Raw genomic sequence first — 20243 nt, 5'->3', positions numbered from 1 at the left:
AAGTAATAATAAAATAATAAATAGTAGATAAAAAATAAAAAATAATAAAAAAATAAATAAAAAATAATAATAAAATAAAAAATAATAATAAGAGTATTTAAATACTCTTAATATCCAAACGTAACCTTCGGCCTGTTTGTCTCAACGGCAATGGCTTCCTTTAAGAGCTTGGACGAATATACCGTTACTCATCTTCTTCAACTCTGTGCAAAACCCATCAGCAACCAGGCATACTTTCCAAAGCAAGCTGTTCTTCCATTACCCATTTCGAGAAGGTCCGCGATCCTGATTTCCTCGCTGCCTTTCGGCCTCCTCGTTTCACACTCTCCACCTTCAGAGGCCAGAGAGCGCCGCAACAAGAAGACCATCCCTCTTGAGGACTACCTCACTAGCCGTTAGTTACTCATCTTTTCTCTCTATCAATCTTTGACGTGTTGTTGTATATGCGGGTCTTCCGTCTTCATGTGCTGCTTTCGTTTCTGGTAGCAGTTCTGTAGTTATTCAAATGCTGGTGATGTAGTATGACGTGATTAGTCGTATTTGTTTAACATTTTTAAGTCTGATTTATGTCGTGATTGTGAAAAAAATAATTTAATCGAAAAGTAATAGGCAATTGAGCTGTAACTGTGAGTACATTTGGGTGTTTTGCAGAGAATTTTGTGGCATGCTAGGATTCATTGCTTCAAAAAGTTTGATTTGCAATGGATTTGTAAATCTCTTTGTAATTTTTATAAGAGGATCTTAGGGTTCAAGGGGTTTTCCGTTGCGAGGTTTCACTTTTGTCTCAACTTTTTTACTCCTTTACATTTTAAATGTTTCATAACTTTCATCATATAAATATTCAAAATAGTTAAAAAGAGTTGTAAAAACATAAGGGGCAAGGATAAGAACATTGGGGTTAGAATATCCTTGATGACAACGAAGATTGTAGGATTGATGGCGACGGAGGGCCATCTCTTTGTACTAAATGCTTTATTTCAAGTGAAACAAAAAATACTTTCCTCTCATGCCTGGGATATTAATCATGTGACAAACTTTGTTAGGAACTAAGCATATCCAATCGAAACACATCAGTTTGCATGAGTTAATGTGCTAATAGCTGCAATAATTATGGGAAGGAGCAGTTGTGAGCATTCCTAGTTACATTTGAACTTATTGTGTTTGTGCTTTTCTGTTTCCTTTGAAGCAGCTGAGGGATTAAAGTACTATGATGTGGTCGAGGGGAAGGGTCCAATAGCTGAAAAGGGATCAACAGCTCGGGTTTGATTATGATGTAAGTTGAAGGTGTTTAGTCTTCATGTATATTTGGCTTATACTTCACAGGTGCACTTTGACTATGTACCGTGGGATTACAGCCGTGTCAAGTAGAGAATCGAAACTATTAGCTGGAAACCGTATTATTTCCCAGGTTCTCATCTTTGCCTTGGGTGGTGGGGGGGGGGGGGGGGGTAGGGGGGGGGGGGGGGGGGGGGGGGGGAAGCGAGAACACAGCTTTTCCTAATCAAACAGCTAGGATCACTAATGCAAAGTTCCTTGTGCTTTAATTAGCCATATGAATTCAAAGTTGGAGCTCCTCCAGGCAAAGAAAGGAAGCGTGAATTTGCAGACAACCCAAATGGTCTATTTTCTGCGCAGGCTGTACCAAAACCACCACTGGCTATGTACTCGATAACTGAGGGAATGAAAGTATGGGGAAAGGTGATAACATCCTCCCATTTTCCATTTTTTATAACCATAAGATCTCTGAAGCCAGATTTTAAATTTAGTTTCTTGTCTTCTTTAGCACTGCTAAACCTATGACCCTTTGTTTTCCTTCTTCGAAACCATCTCGTATTGCAGCAAACTGTGATTGTTCCTCCAGAGACTGGGTATGGACAAAAGGGGATGAACAAGATCCCAGTAAGCTCTTTAATTGATTTCTTTACCCTTTCTATCCTTTTATGCATATACTATAGCTAGCAGCCTAGCATTATTTTCTTATACTGTTATTGTTTTTCTGTTGTCGACAGCTTTAATTTATCTTCTACTCTAATTTTTTGTCTCATAATTTTGGACAAAAAAGGCTATTACTGGAACACGGGCATGGTTTCTATCATTACACAAAATTTCCTCATTGTGTATTAAGACGCAGGAAGTTTGGCAGTGAAATAAAAAAATTGTCGTTTCAGAGAAACAAAGCAAATCAATTTGCCTTTAGTATTGCTGCATAATACTATGCTATTGGTTTAGCATTGCTGCATAAGGTTAACTAAAGCAAAATGCTAGCTCACCTGCCAATTTAAAGTGGCATCCTGCACCGCCTCGAGCTCTTAAATTAAGTACTTAAAGACTTGCACCCAAGTAAAATAGTACCAAAGTGCTCGTGGCATATAAAGTTTAAACCTCATTGCCCACTTCAGAACCACCTCACCATATTATTTCGAAATTTTGAGTATTTCCAATATTATATTCATGTTTATTCTTATATTAAAAATACATTCTTTCTTACAGTCTAGCCAAGAAAAATCCATGATTATGTCTTGGCCAGGCTCCCTAAACTTATTGTGAACTTTTGCAGCCTGGAGCCACATTTGAACTAAATGTTGAGCTTTTGCAAGTATTACAGCCTGAAGGAAAGTGAGCTGATTTTGTGTATGTAAAGATCATGGTAATTGAGTTTCTCATCATTTTTGTTGGAAATGGTTATAGTTTCAGCTAATGATTATTTTCTATGAGGAAGCATTGTTTCGCCACCGGTTCAGCTCCCCTACAATTTCTATTTTCAGTTGAGATAACTGTTTTAATTTGCCATAGCAGTAACCACATAAGGTTTTGATTGAGTTTCCATGTTAATATTGTTAACATTAATCGATTATTACCACCATCACTTAGAGGTTATGAACTTCTTTCTCATGCATTATACCAAGGTTGAATGTTCACTTTCCTTTTTTGACTGTTAACGTATCCTAATTTCATGAGTTTGAACTACTGCAATTCTGATTATGTGCTTCTTTAATCCTTTAGTTTCTCCATATTTGCTTGAGTTTGTCGCAGTGCTGCTGTGTCCACAACCCTGCAACTGCACTCTCCATAGGTGGGTTGGGAATCTCTTTGATCTGCAGCCCTATAAATCTTGTATCCATGCTATTTTGAACAACGAACTCCTAACTTGTCTTAGAAGTGTCAATTTGTTATAAAGCCATTGATGCTGATGCAATGTCGCCAACAGTGTTATCCTTCTAGGGGGCTTGGGGGTAGGGGGATGGGGACTTTACATTTGTAGCTTCAGAAAGAGGATGAATTACCTAGCAACTTAAATCTGCCTTTGCAATATACACGGTCGTTTTTGGCACAAGGAAAAATGTGTGGAGCAGCTGCATGCCTAAACTGCCTGAGTGTAAGCAACGTGAGAAGTTTTCACATCCATTGCAAATATAATATATTATTCACATTCTCTCTTCCATTTTTCATGTCTGGTTCTATTTGTGGATTATTTGTTAGCATCCCAACATTTTAAACTTAGGTCTGGTTTGGTTTCACAAATCTTTAAAATTGTTTGATCTCATCCTATCTCATTTCATCTCATCTTAATATTCAAACACCAATTTCAAATTTTTAAATTTTTCATCTAATCCTTACAATTTTCTCAAATTTTCAAACAAAACACAAAAAATAATTCAATTTTTTCAAATTTCAAAATAAAAATTATATTCTAACTCTCTTTTAACTCTATAATTTTTTTATTCAACTTTCTCTCTCATTTATCAAAATCCCTCGAAAATCTTAATTCAAATTATTTCATTACTATTCATAAATTATCTCACTACTATTCATAGATTTTTTATCTCTTCTGTGTAACTAGACGAGATCTAATCTAATCTGTGCAAGAATTACTTTTGGCAAGAAAAGGAGCGGTAATAACGGAACAATTTGGAAGTGGGAAGAATGCTCGACAGTTCAAACTTCCACAAGTTCCAAATTGGAAGTTTCCGATTATATATGCAAAAGCTTCTTTTAAACCTATTTAATATTTTCCTAAAAAGTGATTTTAGAATGAAAAAAGTCAAATTCACGAACTTATTAAACTTAAAAACTAAGTTTAGATGAAATCCATTAAATTGTGAAAATTTAATTACCGATATTGGGGTTGTAATTGAAATGGGTTGTTGGTGAATTGCTTGACTTTACTCATAAACTCAACAAGAGTGTAGTTTGTTTGATAAACAAATTAAATTTGACAAATAGTAACGTTAGATTTAGGCATAGGTTTCAAGCATTGCACGCTCTATTTGAAAATAGTAAGATCTACTGTTAAAAAATATATTTTTTCATGTAGATCTTAGATTTGTCTTATTTTTTTTTCTCAAAGAGAGCGTCCAAAATTTACATTGTATTAATCATTTCTCATGAATACAAATTTAGACATTTTTTACAAACAATAATATATACAAATTCCAAATATATAAGTTTAGGCTTCTCGACTTGTCCCTAACATTACTATTTTGTTAAATAAGTCAAACATGTATAAACTTGGCTCAAATAAGAGGAAATTGTGACATTTAAAATAATAAGTTTTTACATATAAGTCGTGCTACACAGAAGCCTTACACTCTGCATACCACTTAAAAATATGTGATTTTACTTTTTTATTCTCATATTTCATAAAAGGTAAAAGGGTAAAATTATATATTTTTAAGTGATGTGCAGAAGCGTGAGACTTATGCTTAGAATTTTTCTTTGAGATATATAGGTACGAATTAAAATTGTACTTAAAAAAATTATGAAAATCTTATTTTTTTCATATATTAATTTTTGATATGTTGAAAATTATAAAATTTAAAATTTAAAAGAAAACTGACAAAATGAATTTTATATGTAAAATTATAAGTACATATAACACTACTATAAATTAAAAACTCAAAATTGATTTATAGAAACTTGCAAATAAAGTGAAAACAGCCTATTTTATGATAAAAAAGCTATAAATGGTTAACTAATACAAAACTTAAATAGTAGTTTTTATGAAAATTTATGCGACATAAGTTATAACTACAAGGATTATTATTATTTTTTTAATTTATGTAAAAAAAAATCCGTAGGAATTGAAAATCCACGAAGTCAAACGACTGCGAATCGTAGCTCCCAAATTTAAAGCCCTCGAACCCCACACGGGAAGGCGAAGACGAACATGGGGTTTAGGTCCGATCTGCTTCTGTTTACGATCGCGTTACTATCAGTCCCCGTGCTATCCGATCTGATCCTGTCCAGGGTCGACAGACGCGTAAGTCATTCGCGCCGCGATCTTTCTTTAATTTTTTAATTTTTTTAATTTGGCAGTTTTCCGGGGTTTAGGGTTTTGAGTGGTCTTTCTTCTTTTATTCGATTTAGGATCTCTTTCTAGGGGGTTTGAATTGTGGAATCAGAAATTAAAGATTGCAATGCCGGTTCGTGCACGAGGTTGTGTTTAGAAGGTTATGTGACATTTTAAGATCGGCGCAAAAATTTGATGGATAGCATTGAATCTTTTTTTTTTTAAATTATATTTATTTATTATCTTCTTGCCAATGATGACTTTTGTTAAAGATTTTTGTTTCAAATTGATATAGAGATTTACTAGTTGAGCCCTTTAAGTTTCAAGGACAACCGAACAGGGCCTTGGTGGACGAGATTCCTAAAAACAGCTGCTGTAGCACCTTCTCAAACTTGTTATTTAGGCCTTTAACTTTAGTTTCGCTAATGCGATTCCAAAAATATTGTTATGTTCCTCGAGAGGTTTCTATGTTCTGATTTAGTTACATAGATTTGCATCAAGTCCGTTTGCTCAAAGAGTATTTGAGGTTTTTAGGTCATGAAGGTAGTTCTCAAAGGTACAATTCAATGTAAATCAGTTAGCAGTCTGGTTTTGCTTTTTTTTTGTTTTTTTTTTTGTTTTTTTTCCCTTGTTTTTTAAATATCCATATATCCAGCTTGTCTTCCCAGGCTGTGCAACAATTAATCTCCGTAATAACAAAGTACTCATGCCTTGCCGAGGACTGAACCTATATATCCTAGTTAGTTTATTTCTATGATTTTTTTTTTCCCGGTATCAAATATTGACACCCACTATTGAGAATATTTGTTTCTTGCTTGCCCGTCTGTGTACTTGGCTTCACCTTTTTAATAAAATTATTATTTACTGATAAAAAAAAATTGTTTCTTGTTTGCAGATTGATTTGACATCGCAAGTTGTGCGTATCACTTCAACATTAAAGGTACCAGATATGCCCCTTTTCTTCATTGTATTTTTCCTTGATATAATCACAAGCAAAAAAATTAAAGTTTACTACTTTTTCTGCTTGCTTTCTTTCTGTCTAGCAATGTGTTAGAGATTGGCAGTATATGTTTCTGAATATCGCGATATTGCCTTGCAAAAAATAGACAAAATCCTGTAAAAAACAGGGGGCGTCCTAAGATAACCTGGACATATGTGTGATTAAATAAATAAATAAATGTTTGTCTGTACAGGTGATTTTATAAATTTGACGTTTTACCCCCTCCTTCCATGTTTTACAGGTGGAGAATGCAGGGAGTGATTTGGTTTCTGAGGTTTTATTGGCCTTTCCTGATAGCCAGGCAAAACATTTGGCATATTTGTCAGCATCATCTACTGAAGGGAAAGGAAAAGCAAAAGGGTCTGCTGTAAGCTTCCCTGTTGAAATTGTCCACCCCAAAGGGATGCCTCCTGCCTTGAATTTCTACTCAGTATCTTTACCTAAGGGTCTGGGTAAGGGAGACATCTTAACTTTGGATGTCTTGGCGGTTTTTAAGGGCGCATTGCAACCGTTTCCAGAGAAAATTACTCAGGCTGATATACAGCTCGTTGTTTTCTACGAGACTGCATACTATCTCTCTCCTTATGTGGTTAAGGTCCAATCACTCAGTGTAAAACTGCCCGATGCAAGAATTGAATCTTTTACAAAAATAGAAAACACAAAGATCCATGGTTCTGAGATTAAGTACGGTCCTTATGAGAATCTTCCACCCTTTTCTTACTCACCTATAGTTGTTCATTTTGAGGCAAATCAACCCTTTGCAATTGCTCAGGAGTTGGTACGGGAGATCGAGATTTCCCACTGGGGCAATGTGCAGGTGACAGAGCATTACAATCTTGTCCATGGCGGTGCTCAAAGCAAGGGGAGTTTTCTAGGTATGCCTACATTTTCTTTCTATGTTTGTATGCTTTCTTCCAATTCCTATGTTAGTTAGAAGTTTGATTGTGAATTATTTTCTGCTGCAGGCTTGACTTTCAGGCTAGGCCCCATGTAAGAGGTGCATCAGCCATTAGGCACCTTGTTGCAAAATTGCCTCCAAGAGTTCATTCTATTTATTATAGGGATGAAATTGGTAACATTTCAACCTCTAATTTATGGGGTGACCATAAGAAGGTTGATATTTCCACTCATGTTGATTGATCATTTGAATTCTCTTTTTGATGTTGACTGTAGTTATCTCTCTAATTGCAGACGGAAATGGTAATTGAACCTAGGTATCCAATGTTTGGTGGTTGGAGAACGGCTTTTACCATTGGATACAGCTTGCCACTTCAGGACTTCTTATTTCAGTCAGAGGGAAAGCGCTACGTTAACATCTCTTTTGGTTCCCCTGTGAATGAGGTGGTCATTGACACTCTCATTGTGAAGGTAAGTTATAAAATAATGCTTTGGGATTTATTTGTGACCCCTTTATCACATTTTTCCTTTTGGTTTAGGAAGAGCATGGGCAAGTATAGCTACCAGCTTAGAAAAGTTTTTTTTTTTTTTTTTATAAGTAATAAGATATTTTATTTATCAGAAAGTAGGCATAGCTCAGGTACACTGGAGGTATACATGTGAATACACCTATTTAGGAACTAAAAACAGTTACAAGGAAATCATGGAAGCTGAGACCATTCAAATTCAATGGCCAACATAAATAAATTCTTCCACATAAAACTCCTAAACTCTTCCAAGGAGCATTCATGATCCTCAAAATGTCAATCATTTCTTTCACACCAAATGCACCAAATAATACATAAAGGAGCCATCTTCCACACAGCTGCTATCTGTGATGTCCCAATAATCCCTCTCCAACTTGCTAGTAGGTCCACCACCCTTCCTGGCATTACCCATGCAATTCTCATTCTACTGAAGAAATAATTTCAGATTTCTCTTGCAAACTCACAATGTAAGAGTAGATGGTCCACCGATTCACCACTATTTCTAGACATACAACACTAGTCTGTGATAATAAGACCATGTCTTCTAAGATTAGCAATAGTCAGAATCTTCCCTAAAGCTGTTGTCTAGACAAAGAAAGCAACCTCTGTAGGTGCTTTATTCCTCCAAATGTTCTTCCAAGGAAAATTCTGTCGATGTTGCATGGTAGATGATTCATAGAAGGGGTGTACAGAAAAAATCCCTTTCCTAAAGGGTCTCCATTCCCTCTCATCTTCATTTGTGACAGCAATATCAGCATTATACAGCAGATTAAGAAACTCCATCAGCTCTGCCACTTCCCAATCCTGTGCATCTCGAGTAAGGCTAATGTTCCATTCTTGTGTGCCATGAGTTATAACCCGCAAGTCAGCCACCATAGCTTCTTTGTCCCGTGCAATTCTGACTATAGTGGGATAAGCCTCCTTCAACGCCATGTCTCCCACCCACACATCATACCAAAAGCTGATCCTATTGCCATTTCCCAAACACGGCCGAGTATGACAAAGAAAGGAGCATTAACCTTTCCGTATATACTTCCATAACCCCACACCATATGCCCCCCTCCCCTCTCTAGAACACCACCCCCCGGGTACTTTCATACTTCATGTCGATCACCCATTTCCACAAAGCTCCCCGCTCATTATTAAAGTGCCACAACCATTTTCCCAATAGAGCCGTATTAAAAGCCCTCATATTAGGAACTCCCAATCCTCTATCTCTCAAAGGAGTACACACCTTATCCCACCCCACTAAGTGAAATTTAAACTCATCTCCTATTCCACACCACAAGAAGTCACAATGAAGTTTCTCTATTCTATTTGCAATGCTGGTGGGGAGAGGAAAAAGAGACAAGTAGTATGTGGTAAAGTTGGATAGAGTGCTCTTGATAAGAGTGATCCTCCCTCCTTTAGTTAAATACAATCTTTTCCACCCAGCCAACCTACGCTCTATTTTCTCTGCCGCCTCGTCCCAAATTGTTTTAGCCTTAATAGAAGCCCCCTACGGAAGACCGAGATACCTCAATGGCAATGAAGAAACCACACATCCCAAAATGTTCGCCAATCCCCTAATGTTACTTACCTCCATCTTAGCAAGGTTAATCTTCAACCTGGATACCGCTTCAAAACAAAGTAAGATAGCCTTCAAGGATTGTACATGTCCTACATTTGCCTCACAAAATAGCAATGTGTCATTTGAAAACAAAAGGTGGGAAATAATGATGGAACCATGATTAGTAGCTCCCGCTGAAAATCTTGAAAAGAATCCCTCCCCCTTCTACCGCAGCCGACACCATTCTACTTAGAGCCTCCATGACTAGAACAAATGAAAGGGGTGATAATGGATCCCCTTGTCGTAGACCCCTTGAACTATTAAAAAAGCCCACAGAGTCACCATTTACCAATATCGAGAAGCGGGCCATTGACACAATGCTTCATCCACGTCCTCCATCTTTCTCCAAACCCACATCTATTCAACAGATAGAGCAAAAAGTCCCAATTAACATGATCATAGGCCTTCTCCATATCTAATTTGCATAAGATGCCTGGTTCTCCTGACTTGATTCTGCTGTCTAAACACTCATTTGCTATAAGGACTGAATCCAAGATTTGTCTCCCTCTCACTAAGGCATTTTGAGATGTAGAGATAATCTTGTCCATAATCATGCTCATCCTATTAGCAAGGACTTTGGAAAGTACTTTGTATATGCTGCCCACTAAACTGATAGGCCTAAAATCTTACCTCTATTGCACCTGCCTTTTTAGGGACTAGTGCAAAAAAATCTCAAATTTTCCAAAACTGTAAAATTCTTGAAAAACCAGCATGACATCCTCTCTTATCACCTCCCAACAAGTCTTTAAAAATGCCATAGTAAAACCATCCGGTCCCGGAGCTTTATCCTGTTCATTTTTCTGATTACCAGCTGAACCTCTTCCTCTTCAAATGGTCTCTCCAACCAATCCATACTACTTTGGTCAATGGACTCAAAAGCTAGTCCATCTAAAGTAGGCCTCCACTCATGTGGTTCCGAAAACAAATGTTCAAAAAATCCAACCACATGATCCTTTATCTCAGCTGTGTCTCCATCAATGTTCATGGACTCAATAGTATTGAAACTTCTGTGTGAGTTTGCAACTCGATGAAAAAACTTTGTGCATTGTCCCCTCCCTAAGCCACAATTCCCTTGACTTCTCTGTCACTACGAAATTTCCTCCATTAGGATCAGCCTTTCTAGTTCAGAAACCACTTGCCCTTTTCGGCTATGCTCATCTCCTACACCCTCCAAGCTTTGTAACTCTTGGAATAAACTCTTCTTTTGTAGAGTTACATCACCAAATACTTGCTCATTCCTTGTCTTCAAAGCCTTTAATTTTCCAGCCAAATCATTGCTAGGATGCCTTGGAGTTTAAATGAATTCCACCACTGTCTAATCAAATCCACAAACCCTTGCGTTCACATATTCTCAAACTTAAAAGGCCTTCTACCCCCTTGAATGCCTCCACAATCCAACATAACCGGGAAGTGATCCGAGCATATCCTTGGAAGTCTTTTTTGACATAAATTTGGAAATTGTAGCTCCCAAGAAGGAGATATGAGAAATCTGTCCAATCTTGACCAGCTTTGATTATTAGCCTAAGTATATTCACCTCCCATCAATGGTAAATCCATAATACCCAATTCAAAAATTAGATCCGAAAATTCTACCATAGCATGGTTGTGCCCCTCTCCTGATCTTTCACTAGGGAACCTAGTCACGTTCAAATCTCCCCCAATACACCAAGGTACATCCCACCAAGTACATAGGCCAGCAAGTTCATTCCAAAGTAGCCGCCTCTCACAATCTAAATTGGGGCCATACACCCCTCCAAAGGCCCATAGAAAACCATCATCTATGTTTTTGAAACAACACCCCACTGAAAATTCTCCCACAAATTTCTCTATGTTTTCCACTACCCTTTTGTCCCACATGACCAAAATTCCACTCGAGACCCTTTTTGAAGATAAATATGACCATCCGACATATTGGCAACTCCATATGCTCCGGATAGTTCTTCTAGTGATGAGCTTCAATTTTGTTTCTTGTAGACAAACGATATCCATCTTCCATTGTCTTAAAAGAGATCTTATTCAGAGGTGTTTGTTGATCTCGTTCAGCCCCCTAACATTCCAAATCAAGATTTTGTGCTTCATTTAACAACTAATCGAGCCCTCCCCTTATTTCTTCCACGGCTTGCACTCTCCTCCTTCCCCTCATACTTAATGGACCAAGTCAGCCTCTTCAACTCCTTCTCTCTTTTTGACCCTACTCCATGTTGTCCTGCCTCCATGGCTATTATCAGTGCCTTAAACTGATCCTCATAGCCCTCACACGAAATCCCCATACAACTTTGAAGTTCCTCCACCTTTTTCATAACCCAATCAGACGAAAGAGTAGGAGAAATCATACTTATTGGTGTAGGATCCTCTCCTGGATACTCCACCCCTTCTGCTGTGTGTTTACATTGCTCAAATAGGATCAAAGAGCCTTCCCCTTCTATCTCCACCTCCTTTGACATACCCTCATACTCCAACACAGCAAGTTCTTTCTCCCCTTCTCCCTCCTTTCACCCATTGTAAGGCCTTTCTTCCACCATAATGCAATTTTGATCCTGGCCCAAGGATGGCGGTGATTTCTGCGACAGCCCAGGCCTCTCCGGCGTTTTCTATGTCAGCCCACAGGGTATCGCCCCTCCCTGTTTTGCTCCCACCCTTGTTAGACTCAACTCCAGGCCTTCGGCGTCTGCACTGGGCTTTACGAAATCCCCCTCTACTGCTGCCAGCATCGCAGATGGCCCTGCCGGACCACCACTTGCATCGCAGCTAACCTTTGCCCGGTTCTATTCCAGATTCGACCCGAAAACCTTCCTCGGGTCTAGCGTTTCAGTCTGTTCTTTCAAACCCGAGACAGGTTGAATATCCTTCGACATTGGTGCTACTCCCTTCGCCGGTGACCTCAGACTCTTCTCCGGCATCGTGAGCCCTGCTACCCTCGACGAAACCCACCGCTGGATGTGGAAGGGAGGCCCCTCGTCTCCTCCAAACAGGCCCACTGGGTCTGTTTACCAGCTTGCTGGGCCTTGGCCCATTTGAAGGACCGGCCTTATCCCCAGGGAAGACCATGGGTTCCTTGCCCTTGGTTTGCCCCTTGGGCCTGTCTCTTGGGTCCTTAATAGGCAGCCCATGTCCTGCTCCTTTGGTAAACCTAGCCCTCATTTGCCCCCCTTGATCCTCAATACACCGTTTTAGATAGTTGATATTATCTTGCAGCTCCCCCATCTGATTTGCATGTCAGTCAATACCCACAATACCATTTCCTTTTGAAGACCAACAACTCTCCTGCCATCTTCCTCGCGTCCTTGAGAACCTACAGACACGGCACCACTGATAGCCCTACTAGCAGCCCTCCTGATTGATGGGATAGGTTCAGAGGCCTCAGTTGATGGAGAGCCTCCTTGTACGGTTGAGAAGGTTTCAGTAGTGCCGTTGTCGCTGATGGTGCCTGCCCACCGATACAAGCAGCTTCCCGTAACAACTCTGCCAGCTTCCACCATCCTCTTCCATCTCTCTCATTAGGAACAAGAATGCAGTTTCGATGTCCACCCCCTCGATACTCTTCCATCACCATGAACGCACCTTGAATATTTGTACATCTCTGCACAGTGAAGCCCCTTTCCCCTTCCCTATAGCTAGCATAATACCCTTTCCTCCTTGCAATCCTACCATCCTACAGGGCTTTACTAAACCACCGTGCTGTGTCTAACTCCATTCTCATGGCTTTCACAAACTTCCTCCCTTTTTCTGTTCTAATCAACCATCGGCCCTCCCTAGCTACCTCAAAGGATTTTTGTTCAATAGCTACGGCTTTCACATGAGACATATTCCTTTCCAGCCAAACAACCAACACTCAGACGTTCAAGCTATCACGAAACCGTCATAATACAGTTTCATGCAAAAAAAGTGTTTGGGAACGAAAGCTAGCATGAACTCAAACAATGTGGGTACAGGATGGGCAACTAAAACAAGTGGAGGTAGGGTTAGTAGAGTTTCTTGGGTGGCTGCCTTAACAATCAAGTATCTCTCATGCCTATCTTACAATCAATAAAATCTTGTGTATTGATAAAAAAAAAAAAAAGACTCAAGTATCTCTCAACTATAAAGTACATTAACTACGGATAAAAAAAAAAAAAAAAAAAACTATAAAGTACGTTAACCCTAAACATGGAGTATACTGCTATTTTGTTATCTATTGATAAATTGAGTTACATAGATTTTTCATGCATTGGCCTTGTGGGTGATTGGGTTGGGTTTTGCTTTTCCAAGAATGGAGCAATAGATTTACCTGTAAAAACACACGCAGAGAGTATGTTGGATCCTCTCCCTTCCCCTGAGTGCATTGTGAACTTGTTTGCAGCGCCACAAATTTTGGGGGCTGGTGTCATCCAACTTCGCTTTCTCTGTAATCTCATGCCATTTTCATATGTTTGTCATTTTGGTAGTCCGTTTAATTTTACTTATTGCATATGGTGATTTCAAGCTGCCATCACTGCTCCCTCCAACACCTTCCCTTTCGTTTTTTTTTCAAAGTCTTTTTTAAGCTGCTTGTGAACTACAGGTTGTTTTGCCCGAGGGTTCTACAGATATCTCAGTATCTGCTCCATTTCCTGTGAAACAAGGCCAGGAGGTATTATAAGATTTAAGTTCTGGTTATGCCACCATTTTTAATTCCTTGTTTCTAAGTTTTCTATGTTTTTCTTTTTAAATTATTTGGATTTTCTTTTCTTTCCTTTTCTTTATTTTTTTTACATCTATTTGTTCACATAATCCATCACAGACAAAATTTTCCCACTTGGATCTTGTTGGTAGACCAGTTGTTGTGCTGGAGAAGACCAATGTTGTGCCAGAACATAATCAGCATTTCCAGGTATTACTGTCACCTAATTAAAAGGAACATGAAATGCCTAAAATGCTAGTATTTCAAACAAAGCTTCTATGCCGGTGTAAAGTTACTATCATGGAATTTTATTATTTGTTTATATAAAAAGGTTAGATACAATATTGGAAGTATTATAATTTTATCCTTATCAAAACGTTAGATCCATACCATTCCAAATCAAGTAGTGTATATTATACATTGTTTTAAGTTTTCCCTATTGACGTATGGCTTTAAAAATCGATATTCTTATTGCTCTCTATGATATTGACTTAACATAGATTGTGAGACAGTGGTAGTGTGCCCTATTGCAACTAATACTTAGATATAATAGTAGTTTAACCAAGGGTGTGCTCCTTAGAAACATAACTTGCTACTTTTGCCTAGTAGCGTTTATGCAATACCTCTCCTTTGTGCAAAGCAGCTTGTGTTTTTTAAGGGTGAAATACCTATTTGACGTAGGATGGCCTTTGTATTATTCAGTTTATTATCGTGTTTCATGATCATGGATGGTGGGTTATGATTTTAGAGAACTGAATGCTGGGATATATATATATATATATATATATATATATATAGATATATAAATAAATGCTGGAATTTTTCTGGCAGCAACGATTACGGAGTTGAAGCTAGGTTTGGAAGGGTTAATTACTGTCCAAAAATTGAGAAAAATCTAGGGTTTATGGATTTTGAAAATTATGAGAGAAGGGATATGATTTAGGAAATGACAGGAAGAAAACACAGAATAACCGGTGGCTGTTAAGCTGTATAAACAATTATGTGAATGGGACTGACCTGCGAGATGTTAGGAAAAGACTGAAAGGAGGAAAGAAAGAAATGCCTATCCTAAACCCAAACATTGATTATTTTTGCTCAACTCTGAGTTATTTTTGATAAGTTGTAAAATATGTAACATATTTAGATCTTAGTATTTCCTGATAGGATTAGAAACTCCTAATTTTTCTAATAAACAAACTCCTAATTGGATTGGACCAAAGCCCATGCATACAAGCCTAAAACTACCTAGACATTAATAATTTCTTTTTTGATAAGACACCTGTTAATGTGTTGTACGCTTGGGTTATAATTGATTATTTAACCTCCTCCAGCGCCCATGTATATGCTGTGCCCTTTTTTATTTTTATTAAATTCTCTGATCGTTCCGAATTGTTATTGGTTAATTTGCAGGTCTATTATAAGTTCAGCAGTCTCTCCATGCTTATGGAGCCACTGATGTTGATTTCTGGATTTTTCTTTATTTTCGTTGCCTGCATTGTGTACATGCATGTGGATTTGTCAATCTCCAAGTCTTCTCCATCTTATTTGGCAAAGTTGCAGTGGGATGAGGTAACTAGGTGGTAGCATCCTATGTAATATACTTACAATCAGAAAGAAGTTAAATATATATATATATATATGGATATAGACACACAATGTTATGTTTACATATATGTCTTGCCATTATTTCAGGTGCAAGCAGCCGTTCAGCAGGTCCGAAATATCATCAACCGATGCTTAATGATACATGATAAGCTGGAGGCATCATTACGTGATCTTTCAAGGACGGGAGATGTCCAAGCTTGTAAATCTGCTCGGAAAGCATTTGATGGTTTGTTGAAAGATCTCTCAAAAGATTTGAAGCCCTTACTGGCATCTTTGCAATCTTCACAGCAGGCTGTTCAGATCTTACCCAAGGTTTGCTGTTTATATGTAGCTGCTGTTGTATATTTACAATTGCTGTGCAATTCAAAAGTGAAGTTTAGTGTAACAATTTTCCTGCACTAAAATATTGGTCCAATGCTCAACTTGTTGGACGTTGGAATGCTCTAACAACTCATAAAGCGGTTCCATGTTTTAGTACCCTAGCACGGAGAGCTGGAAAGCTTCCATATGTTTGGATCTATCTGTTGGAACAAACCCTGATATACATGGCTGCATGGCACCTTTACATTTTTCTGTTTTACTGTTGGTAGTTACAAAGTTTTTGGCTGTTTATATTAATATAGGTGGAGGAGCTGGTTGGCAAGGAGAGAGATTTGCAAGAGAGGATGATGGCAAAACATTCAGCCGTGGTAGACAGCTATGAGAAGAAGTCTAGCGGACGGGAAATTGAGAATCGAGTTGCATTGCAGCAGCAGAAAATTACAGCCTTGAGGCAGGAGGTTGATGATCTTCTTGATCTTATTGACGAGATATGACAAATATTAAAATGGGGGGGCATATCATTGTACGAGTTTGAAGTGTTTACGGGGCATTTTGTTTTATTTTTTGGCGGACAAAGATACGACCAAGAGAAATACCTGATTGGGATCAAATGTTATAATGGTCAGGATTTTGACGTGACGTGGTCACTTGGTTTATGTTCTCTCAGTTCGTTTTGCTAAACAAATTTTATGTAGGTATACAGTTTACTATGTTATATTTATGTAATAGACTAATTGGCCATGGATTTTAAGCTCCACCACACCCATGCCTGTTTTACAGTTTTGAAGATATCTAGGTTCTGAAAACAAATTCATATACAATTTTAGAACGTGTAATTCTTGCAAAGTTAAAAAGAAAAATTCTTTCTTACCGGTCACTATTTATCATCCCACATCTAATGAAAAATCTTTTTATATCTTATGAAAAAGTTATAGGTATGAGGTGTGAGAGCGAATAGTAGTTGATATATAATATTTTATTTAAAAAAAATGTGGACACACTTGGAATACACAAGATAATTTTATTTTTTATAGTGGGTTTTACATTTTCTAAAGGGACCGTTTGAGATAGAATTGTAAAGAAGATCTTAAATTAATATGTAGTTAGAATTTTAAAATTATTTTAAAATTGAAATTAGGTGTTGATACAATGAAATTCAAAAATAAAATTGATAATATAAAATGGGATTGGACAAAGCCAGGCACGTGATGGTCATTGCCGGCCCCGTGCGAGTGTAGTTTGAAGATAAAATAACAATTGGGTAGGGTGAACGAGACAAGCTCGGCCGTTTTCTTTCTGATGTTCTCTTCTCTATTCTAGAGTCTGTACTTCGGGGCTAGGGTTTTTGCATTGCAGCAACTACTGCCAGAAGTGGTCTGGATTGTAATCTTCATCTCACTCGCAAAATGGAGACCTCTCTCAGATTCGGTGCAGATTCCAAAGCTCTAAGAATCCACGCCAAGGAAAAGCTCCCCATCGACTCCAAAACCTACCTGCAGGTACTCTATATCTCTTCCTTTTTCTCTTCTTTTTTGTTTGATTTCCCTGAATATGCAAGGAATTGAGATTTTACTGATTTGTGCACCACTTTCGAATAATCTCCTCTCCATTCTATCTACTCATAATTCTCCGTTTGTGCGAGCAATTGTGCTAATGATTATCCAATTACATATCAATATTTTTCTCTTTTGGACCCGTATTTTGACTTCATATATTTACTTTGGTCTTGAACTCTGTGCGTGTGTGTGCGTTTTTAGGAAGTCTTGGACCATAGTTGTTCATAGAATTTCGTGCCTTACTGCCTTTGATGTGTTGGGACCAATCAAATCTGGTCATAATGTTATGGTTTATTATCGAGCTAAGATTCTTGGAATGCTTTCAACAGACAATGGGTTTTTGGTATATAGTGTGCGAAAGTGTTTACACCATACTTATCTCTCTTTTCTTGGCTTCTTTGTGTGTCTGCGTGTGTATGTTAGATACATGGAGAGCTAGATACAAAGTTTGGAGCTCCGACTTATTTTAGTGCGGTGATGAGACACTTCTACCCAAATGTATGTTCATTTTATGATTGTTGCGTTGATTTCTTTAAGATCATTCATATGGAAAACCCGTGTTCCTTTGTTGAAGGATAATTGACTGTATTTTAAATTACTAATTGTAGTTATCAGCCAGCCTTGGCGTTGGGTTGCAATATACTAAGCGTGAGAAGCTACGGTATAGTGTACGTGGAAAAAAGTCATTTCCTGTCACAACTAATGGCCTGTTAAGCTTCAATATCAAGGGGCGATGTGATGTGGACAACGAATTTAAAGAGGTTGGTGCTTTATTCAGGCTTTGAGATATTTTTTCACCATTATGGTGCTAAACTTTGTATGAAATGTTACCTATCGGGAAAAAAAAAACTTTGTATGAACTGTCAATATAGTTGCTGAAGTAATAGGGTGTGATAAATATGTCCTTCTGACGCCAATTTTTGTTATGCTTTGGATAGAGGAAGTCAACTGGAGCTGCTGAATTCACTTGGAGTTTATTCAATTTTCAGAAGGACCAAGATGTTAGGGTGAAACTTGGTTATGAAGTGCTTGAAAAGGTATATTCCTTTTTGTTAGTGGAACTCAAGGATGGATGTTACTAGTGCACCTTTTTGGAGCCTTTTATTTATTTATTTTTTTTTTTTTGGGGGGGGGGGGGGGGGGGGGGGGGGGGGGAATTTACAGTAGTACTGTATGCTATCCCTTGATTCTTGATGCTTTGTTCTTTACTCAATATTTTTTTTATGTTCTCATAAATTATGCCATTTTTATATATTCTTCTGTCCCATGCTTGATTGTTTTATTTCCTTCGAGTCAATTTTTAGTGTAGATTTCTTGATGCAGAACAAGCATATGATTGTGTTGAAGTTTTTTCTCTTTTCCTTCTTCAGATTTCTGACTATTGAAAGTATAATTTTGCACAATTGAAAGTATAATTTTGCACAAAATGGGTTCAAATGTATTTCCATAAGTCTTCACCATGTGTTTTCTTAAATTTGAAGGTTATTTTTTTTGAATTCGTTTTCTGATGCTGTTGGTTTTTTTTTCCTTTCCAATCTTTGTTTCAGGTTCCATATCTGCAGATCAGGGAAAACAATTGGACATTCAATGCCGATGTTAATGGTAGATGGAATGTGAGATATGACTTGTGAGGAACAGAACTATTTATTTTTTGCAGGTGGGAAATGTACCTGCATAACAGGTTATTTCGTGTTCTGTTGGGCAGCCGAGAAGCAGACACTGACTATTGATTAATTGAACTGCAGTTTCATACGCCCAATGATCAAAACTTTATTCCTATTTAATCATTTAAATTTCCACTTTCAATATGTCAACCTTCCATGGTAGCCACAGTTTGTGGAGGTTGGGGATTTGCCACCCATCTAGGAAGGGTCCTACTTGTCACCCAGATTTTAGGTTTGGGTCTTGTTAGAAAGTGACAGTATAGGGGGGGCCTTGAGATTTGAGAAAGATATTGACAGTGATGTTGAAGATTGAGTTAAGAGACACATAGGATCCCTTGGCAAGGACATGCATCATGGTGATATTGATGTTGGTATGTGCTGTTATTCAATTGTGCAATTGAATAATGTAGGGCAGTTAGATGTACGCATTAACGGCATATCATTAGAGTTAAGACTTCAAGACAACACAAGAGACGGGAAAGCATTTTTGGTCCCATCTTTGGGAACCACTATGCATAATATATCACCACGGCCTTAGAGTATCCATTGAATTTGGACTTGGAAGCACTACACGTACATGTCTAGCACTGCCATTTGCAGTAGACAATATAAATTAGAAGCGGCTTTCCTGCTTTGGAGGATTAGTATGGCATAAAGCTTCTTCACTGATAAATATTATAGTGTAATCATGTTTGTCCTTGCATCTCTTTTTCTAGGGTCCAGCTTTAACCTTCCCATCGTACCAAATAGAGCTGGGATCTCCACTAACAGGAATACTGGACATGTGTCACGATCACATGAGGGATAAAACTAGGGAGTTGGAGATTTCTGCTTCTTCAAGCTGAAGTGTAAGCATACTATAACTTATTGTGGAGTAATGTTATATGCAGTCGTGAAGTGTGCAAGTGTCGTGCAGTCGTTTTAAAAAAGAGTAGGATTTATTATTAAAAAATTATTTTTTTTTATGTGATTTTCGTATTTATTCACTTTTTTCAAAGTGATTATACGGTGTTTACACATTCACGATTGTAACTATCATTTCATAGTTGGTAATAATAAATCAAAGCTAATTATCTGCCATGGAACATGTTTATTCGGGAGTGGTATTTTTGTATGAAAGTGCTTGTATTCAATC

At 37.8% G+C, this 20243-nt stretch overlaps 2 protein-coding genes and 1 pseudogene across 2 annotated transcripts; all 3 read left to right on the top strand.

Annotated features, from left to right (window-relative positions):
* Positions 1-127: 127 nt before the first annotated feature.
* On the top strand, positions 128-2924 carry LOC121260021 (annotated as a pseudogene).
* Positions 2925-5113: 2189 nt separating this feature from the next.
* LOC121260038 (dolichyl-diphosphooligosaccharide--protein glycosyltransferase subunit 1A-like) lies at positions 5114-16645 on the top strand. The gene is given in 10 exon segments (XM_041161900.1): positions 5114-5260; positions 6186-6230; positions 6532-7165; positions 7228-7403; positions 7482-7658; positions 13864-13932; positions 14083-14172; positions 15373-15531; positions 15655-15879; positions 16191-16645. Coding segments are annotated over 10 exon segments (1860 nt in total). The 5' UTR covers positions 5114-5167; the 3' UTR covers positions 16383-16645.
* A 490-nt stretch (positions 16646-17135) lies between these two features.
* Positions 17136-19196, top strand: LOC121260028 (outer envelope pore protein 21, chloroplastic-like). Its single transcript, XM_041161888.1, has 5 exons — positions 17136-17387; positions 17868-17942; positions 18053-18205; positions 18383-18481; positions 18992-19196. Exons 1-5 carry the CDS (start codon positions 17295-17297, stop codon positions 19073-19075), a joined length of 504 nt encoding a protein of 167 aa, XP_041017822.1. The 5' UTR covers positions 17136-17294; the 3' UTR covers positions 19076-19196.
* The last annotated feature ends 1047 nt before the right edge of the window (positions 19197-20243 follow it).

The sequence above is a fragment of the Juglans microcarpa x Juglans regia genome, chromosome 4D (assembly GCF_004785595.1).
Source record: "Juglans microcarpa x Juglans regia isolate MS1-56 chromosome 4D, Jm3101_v1.0, whole genome shotgun sequence".
Taxonomy (NCBI): Eukaryota; Viridiplantae; Streptophyta; class Magnoliopsida; order Fagales; family Juglandaceae; genus Juglans; species Juglans microcarpa x Juglans regia.
The sequence above is the reverse complement of the archived record's forward strand: the minus strand, read 5'-3'. Positions and strand labels throughout refer to the sequence as shown.

Excerpts from the sequence above, each read along its gene's own strand:
- LOC121260028 (XM_041161888.1), top strand. The coding sequence starts at position 17,295 with ATGGAGACCTCTCTCAGATTCGGTGCAGATTCCAAAGCTCTAAGAATC. Across the intron at positions 17,388-17,867 it reads ACTCCAAAACCTACCTGCAG|ATACATGGAGAGCTAGATAC; the intron begins GTACTCTATATC and ends TGTGTATGTTAG. Across the intron at positions 18,206-18,382 it reads TGGACAACGAATTTAAAGAG|AGGAAGTCAACTGGAGCTGC; the intron begins GTTGGTGCTTTA and ends TGCTTTGGATAG.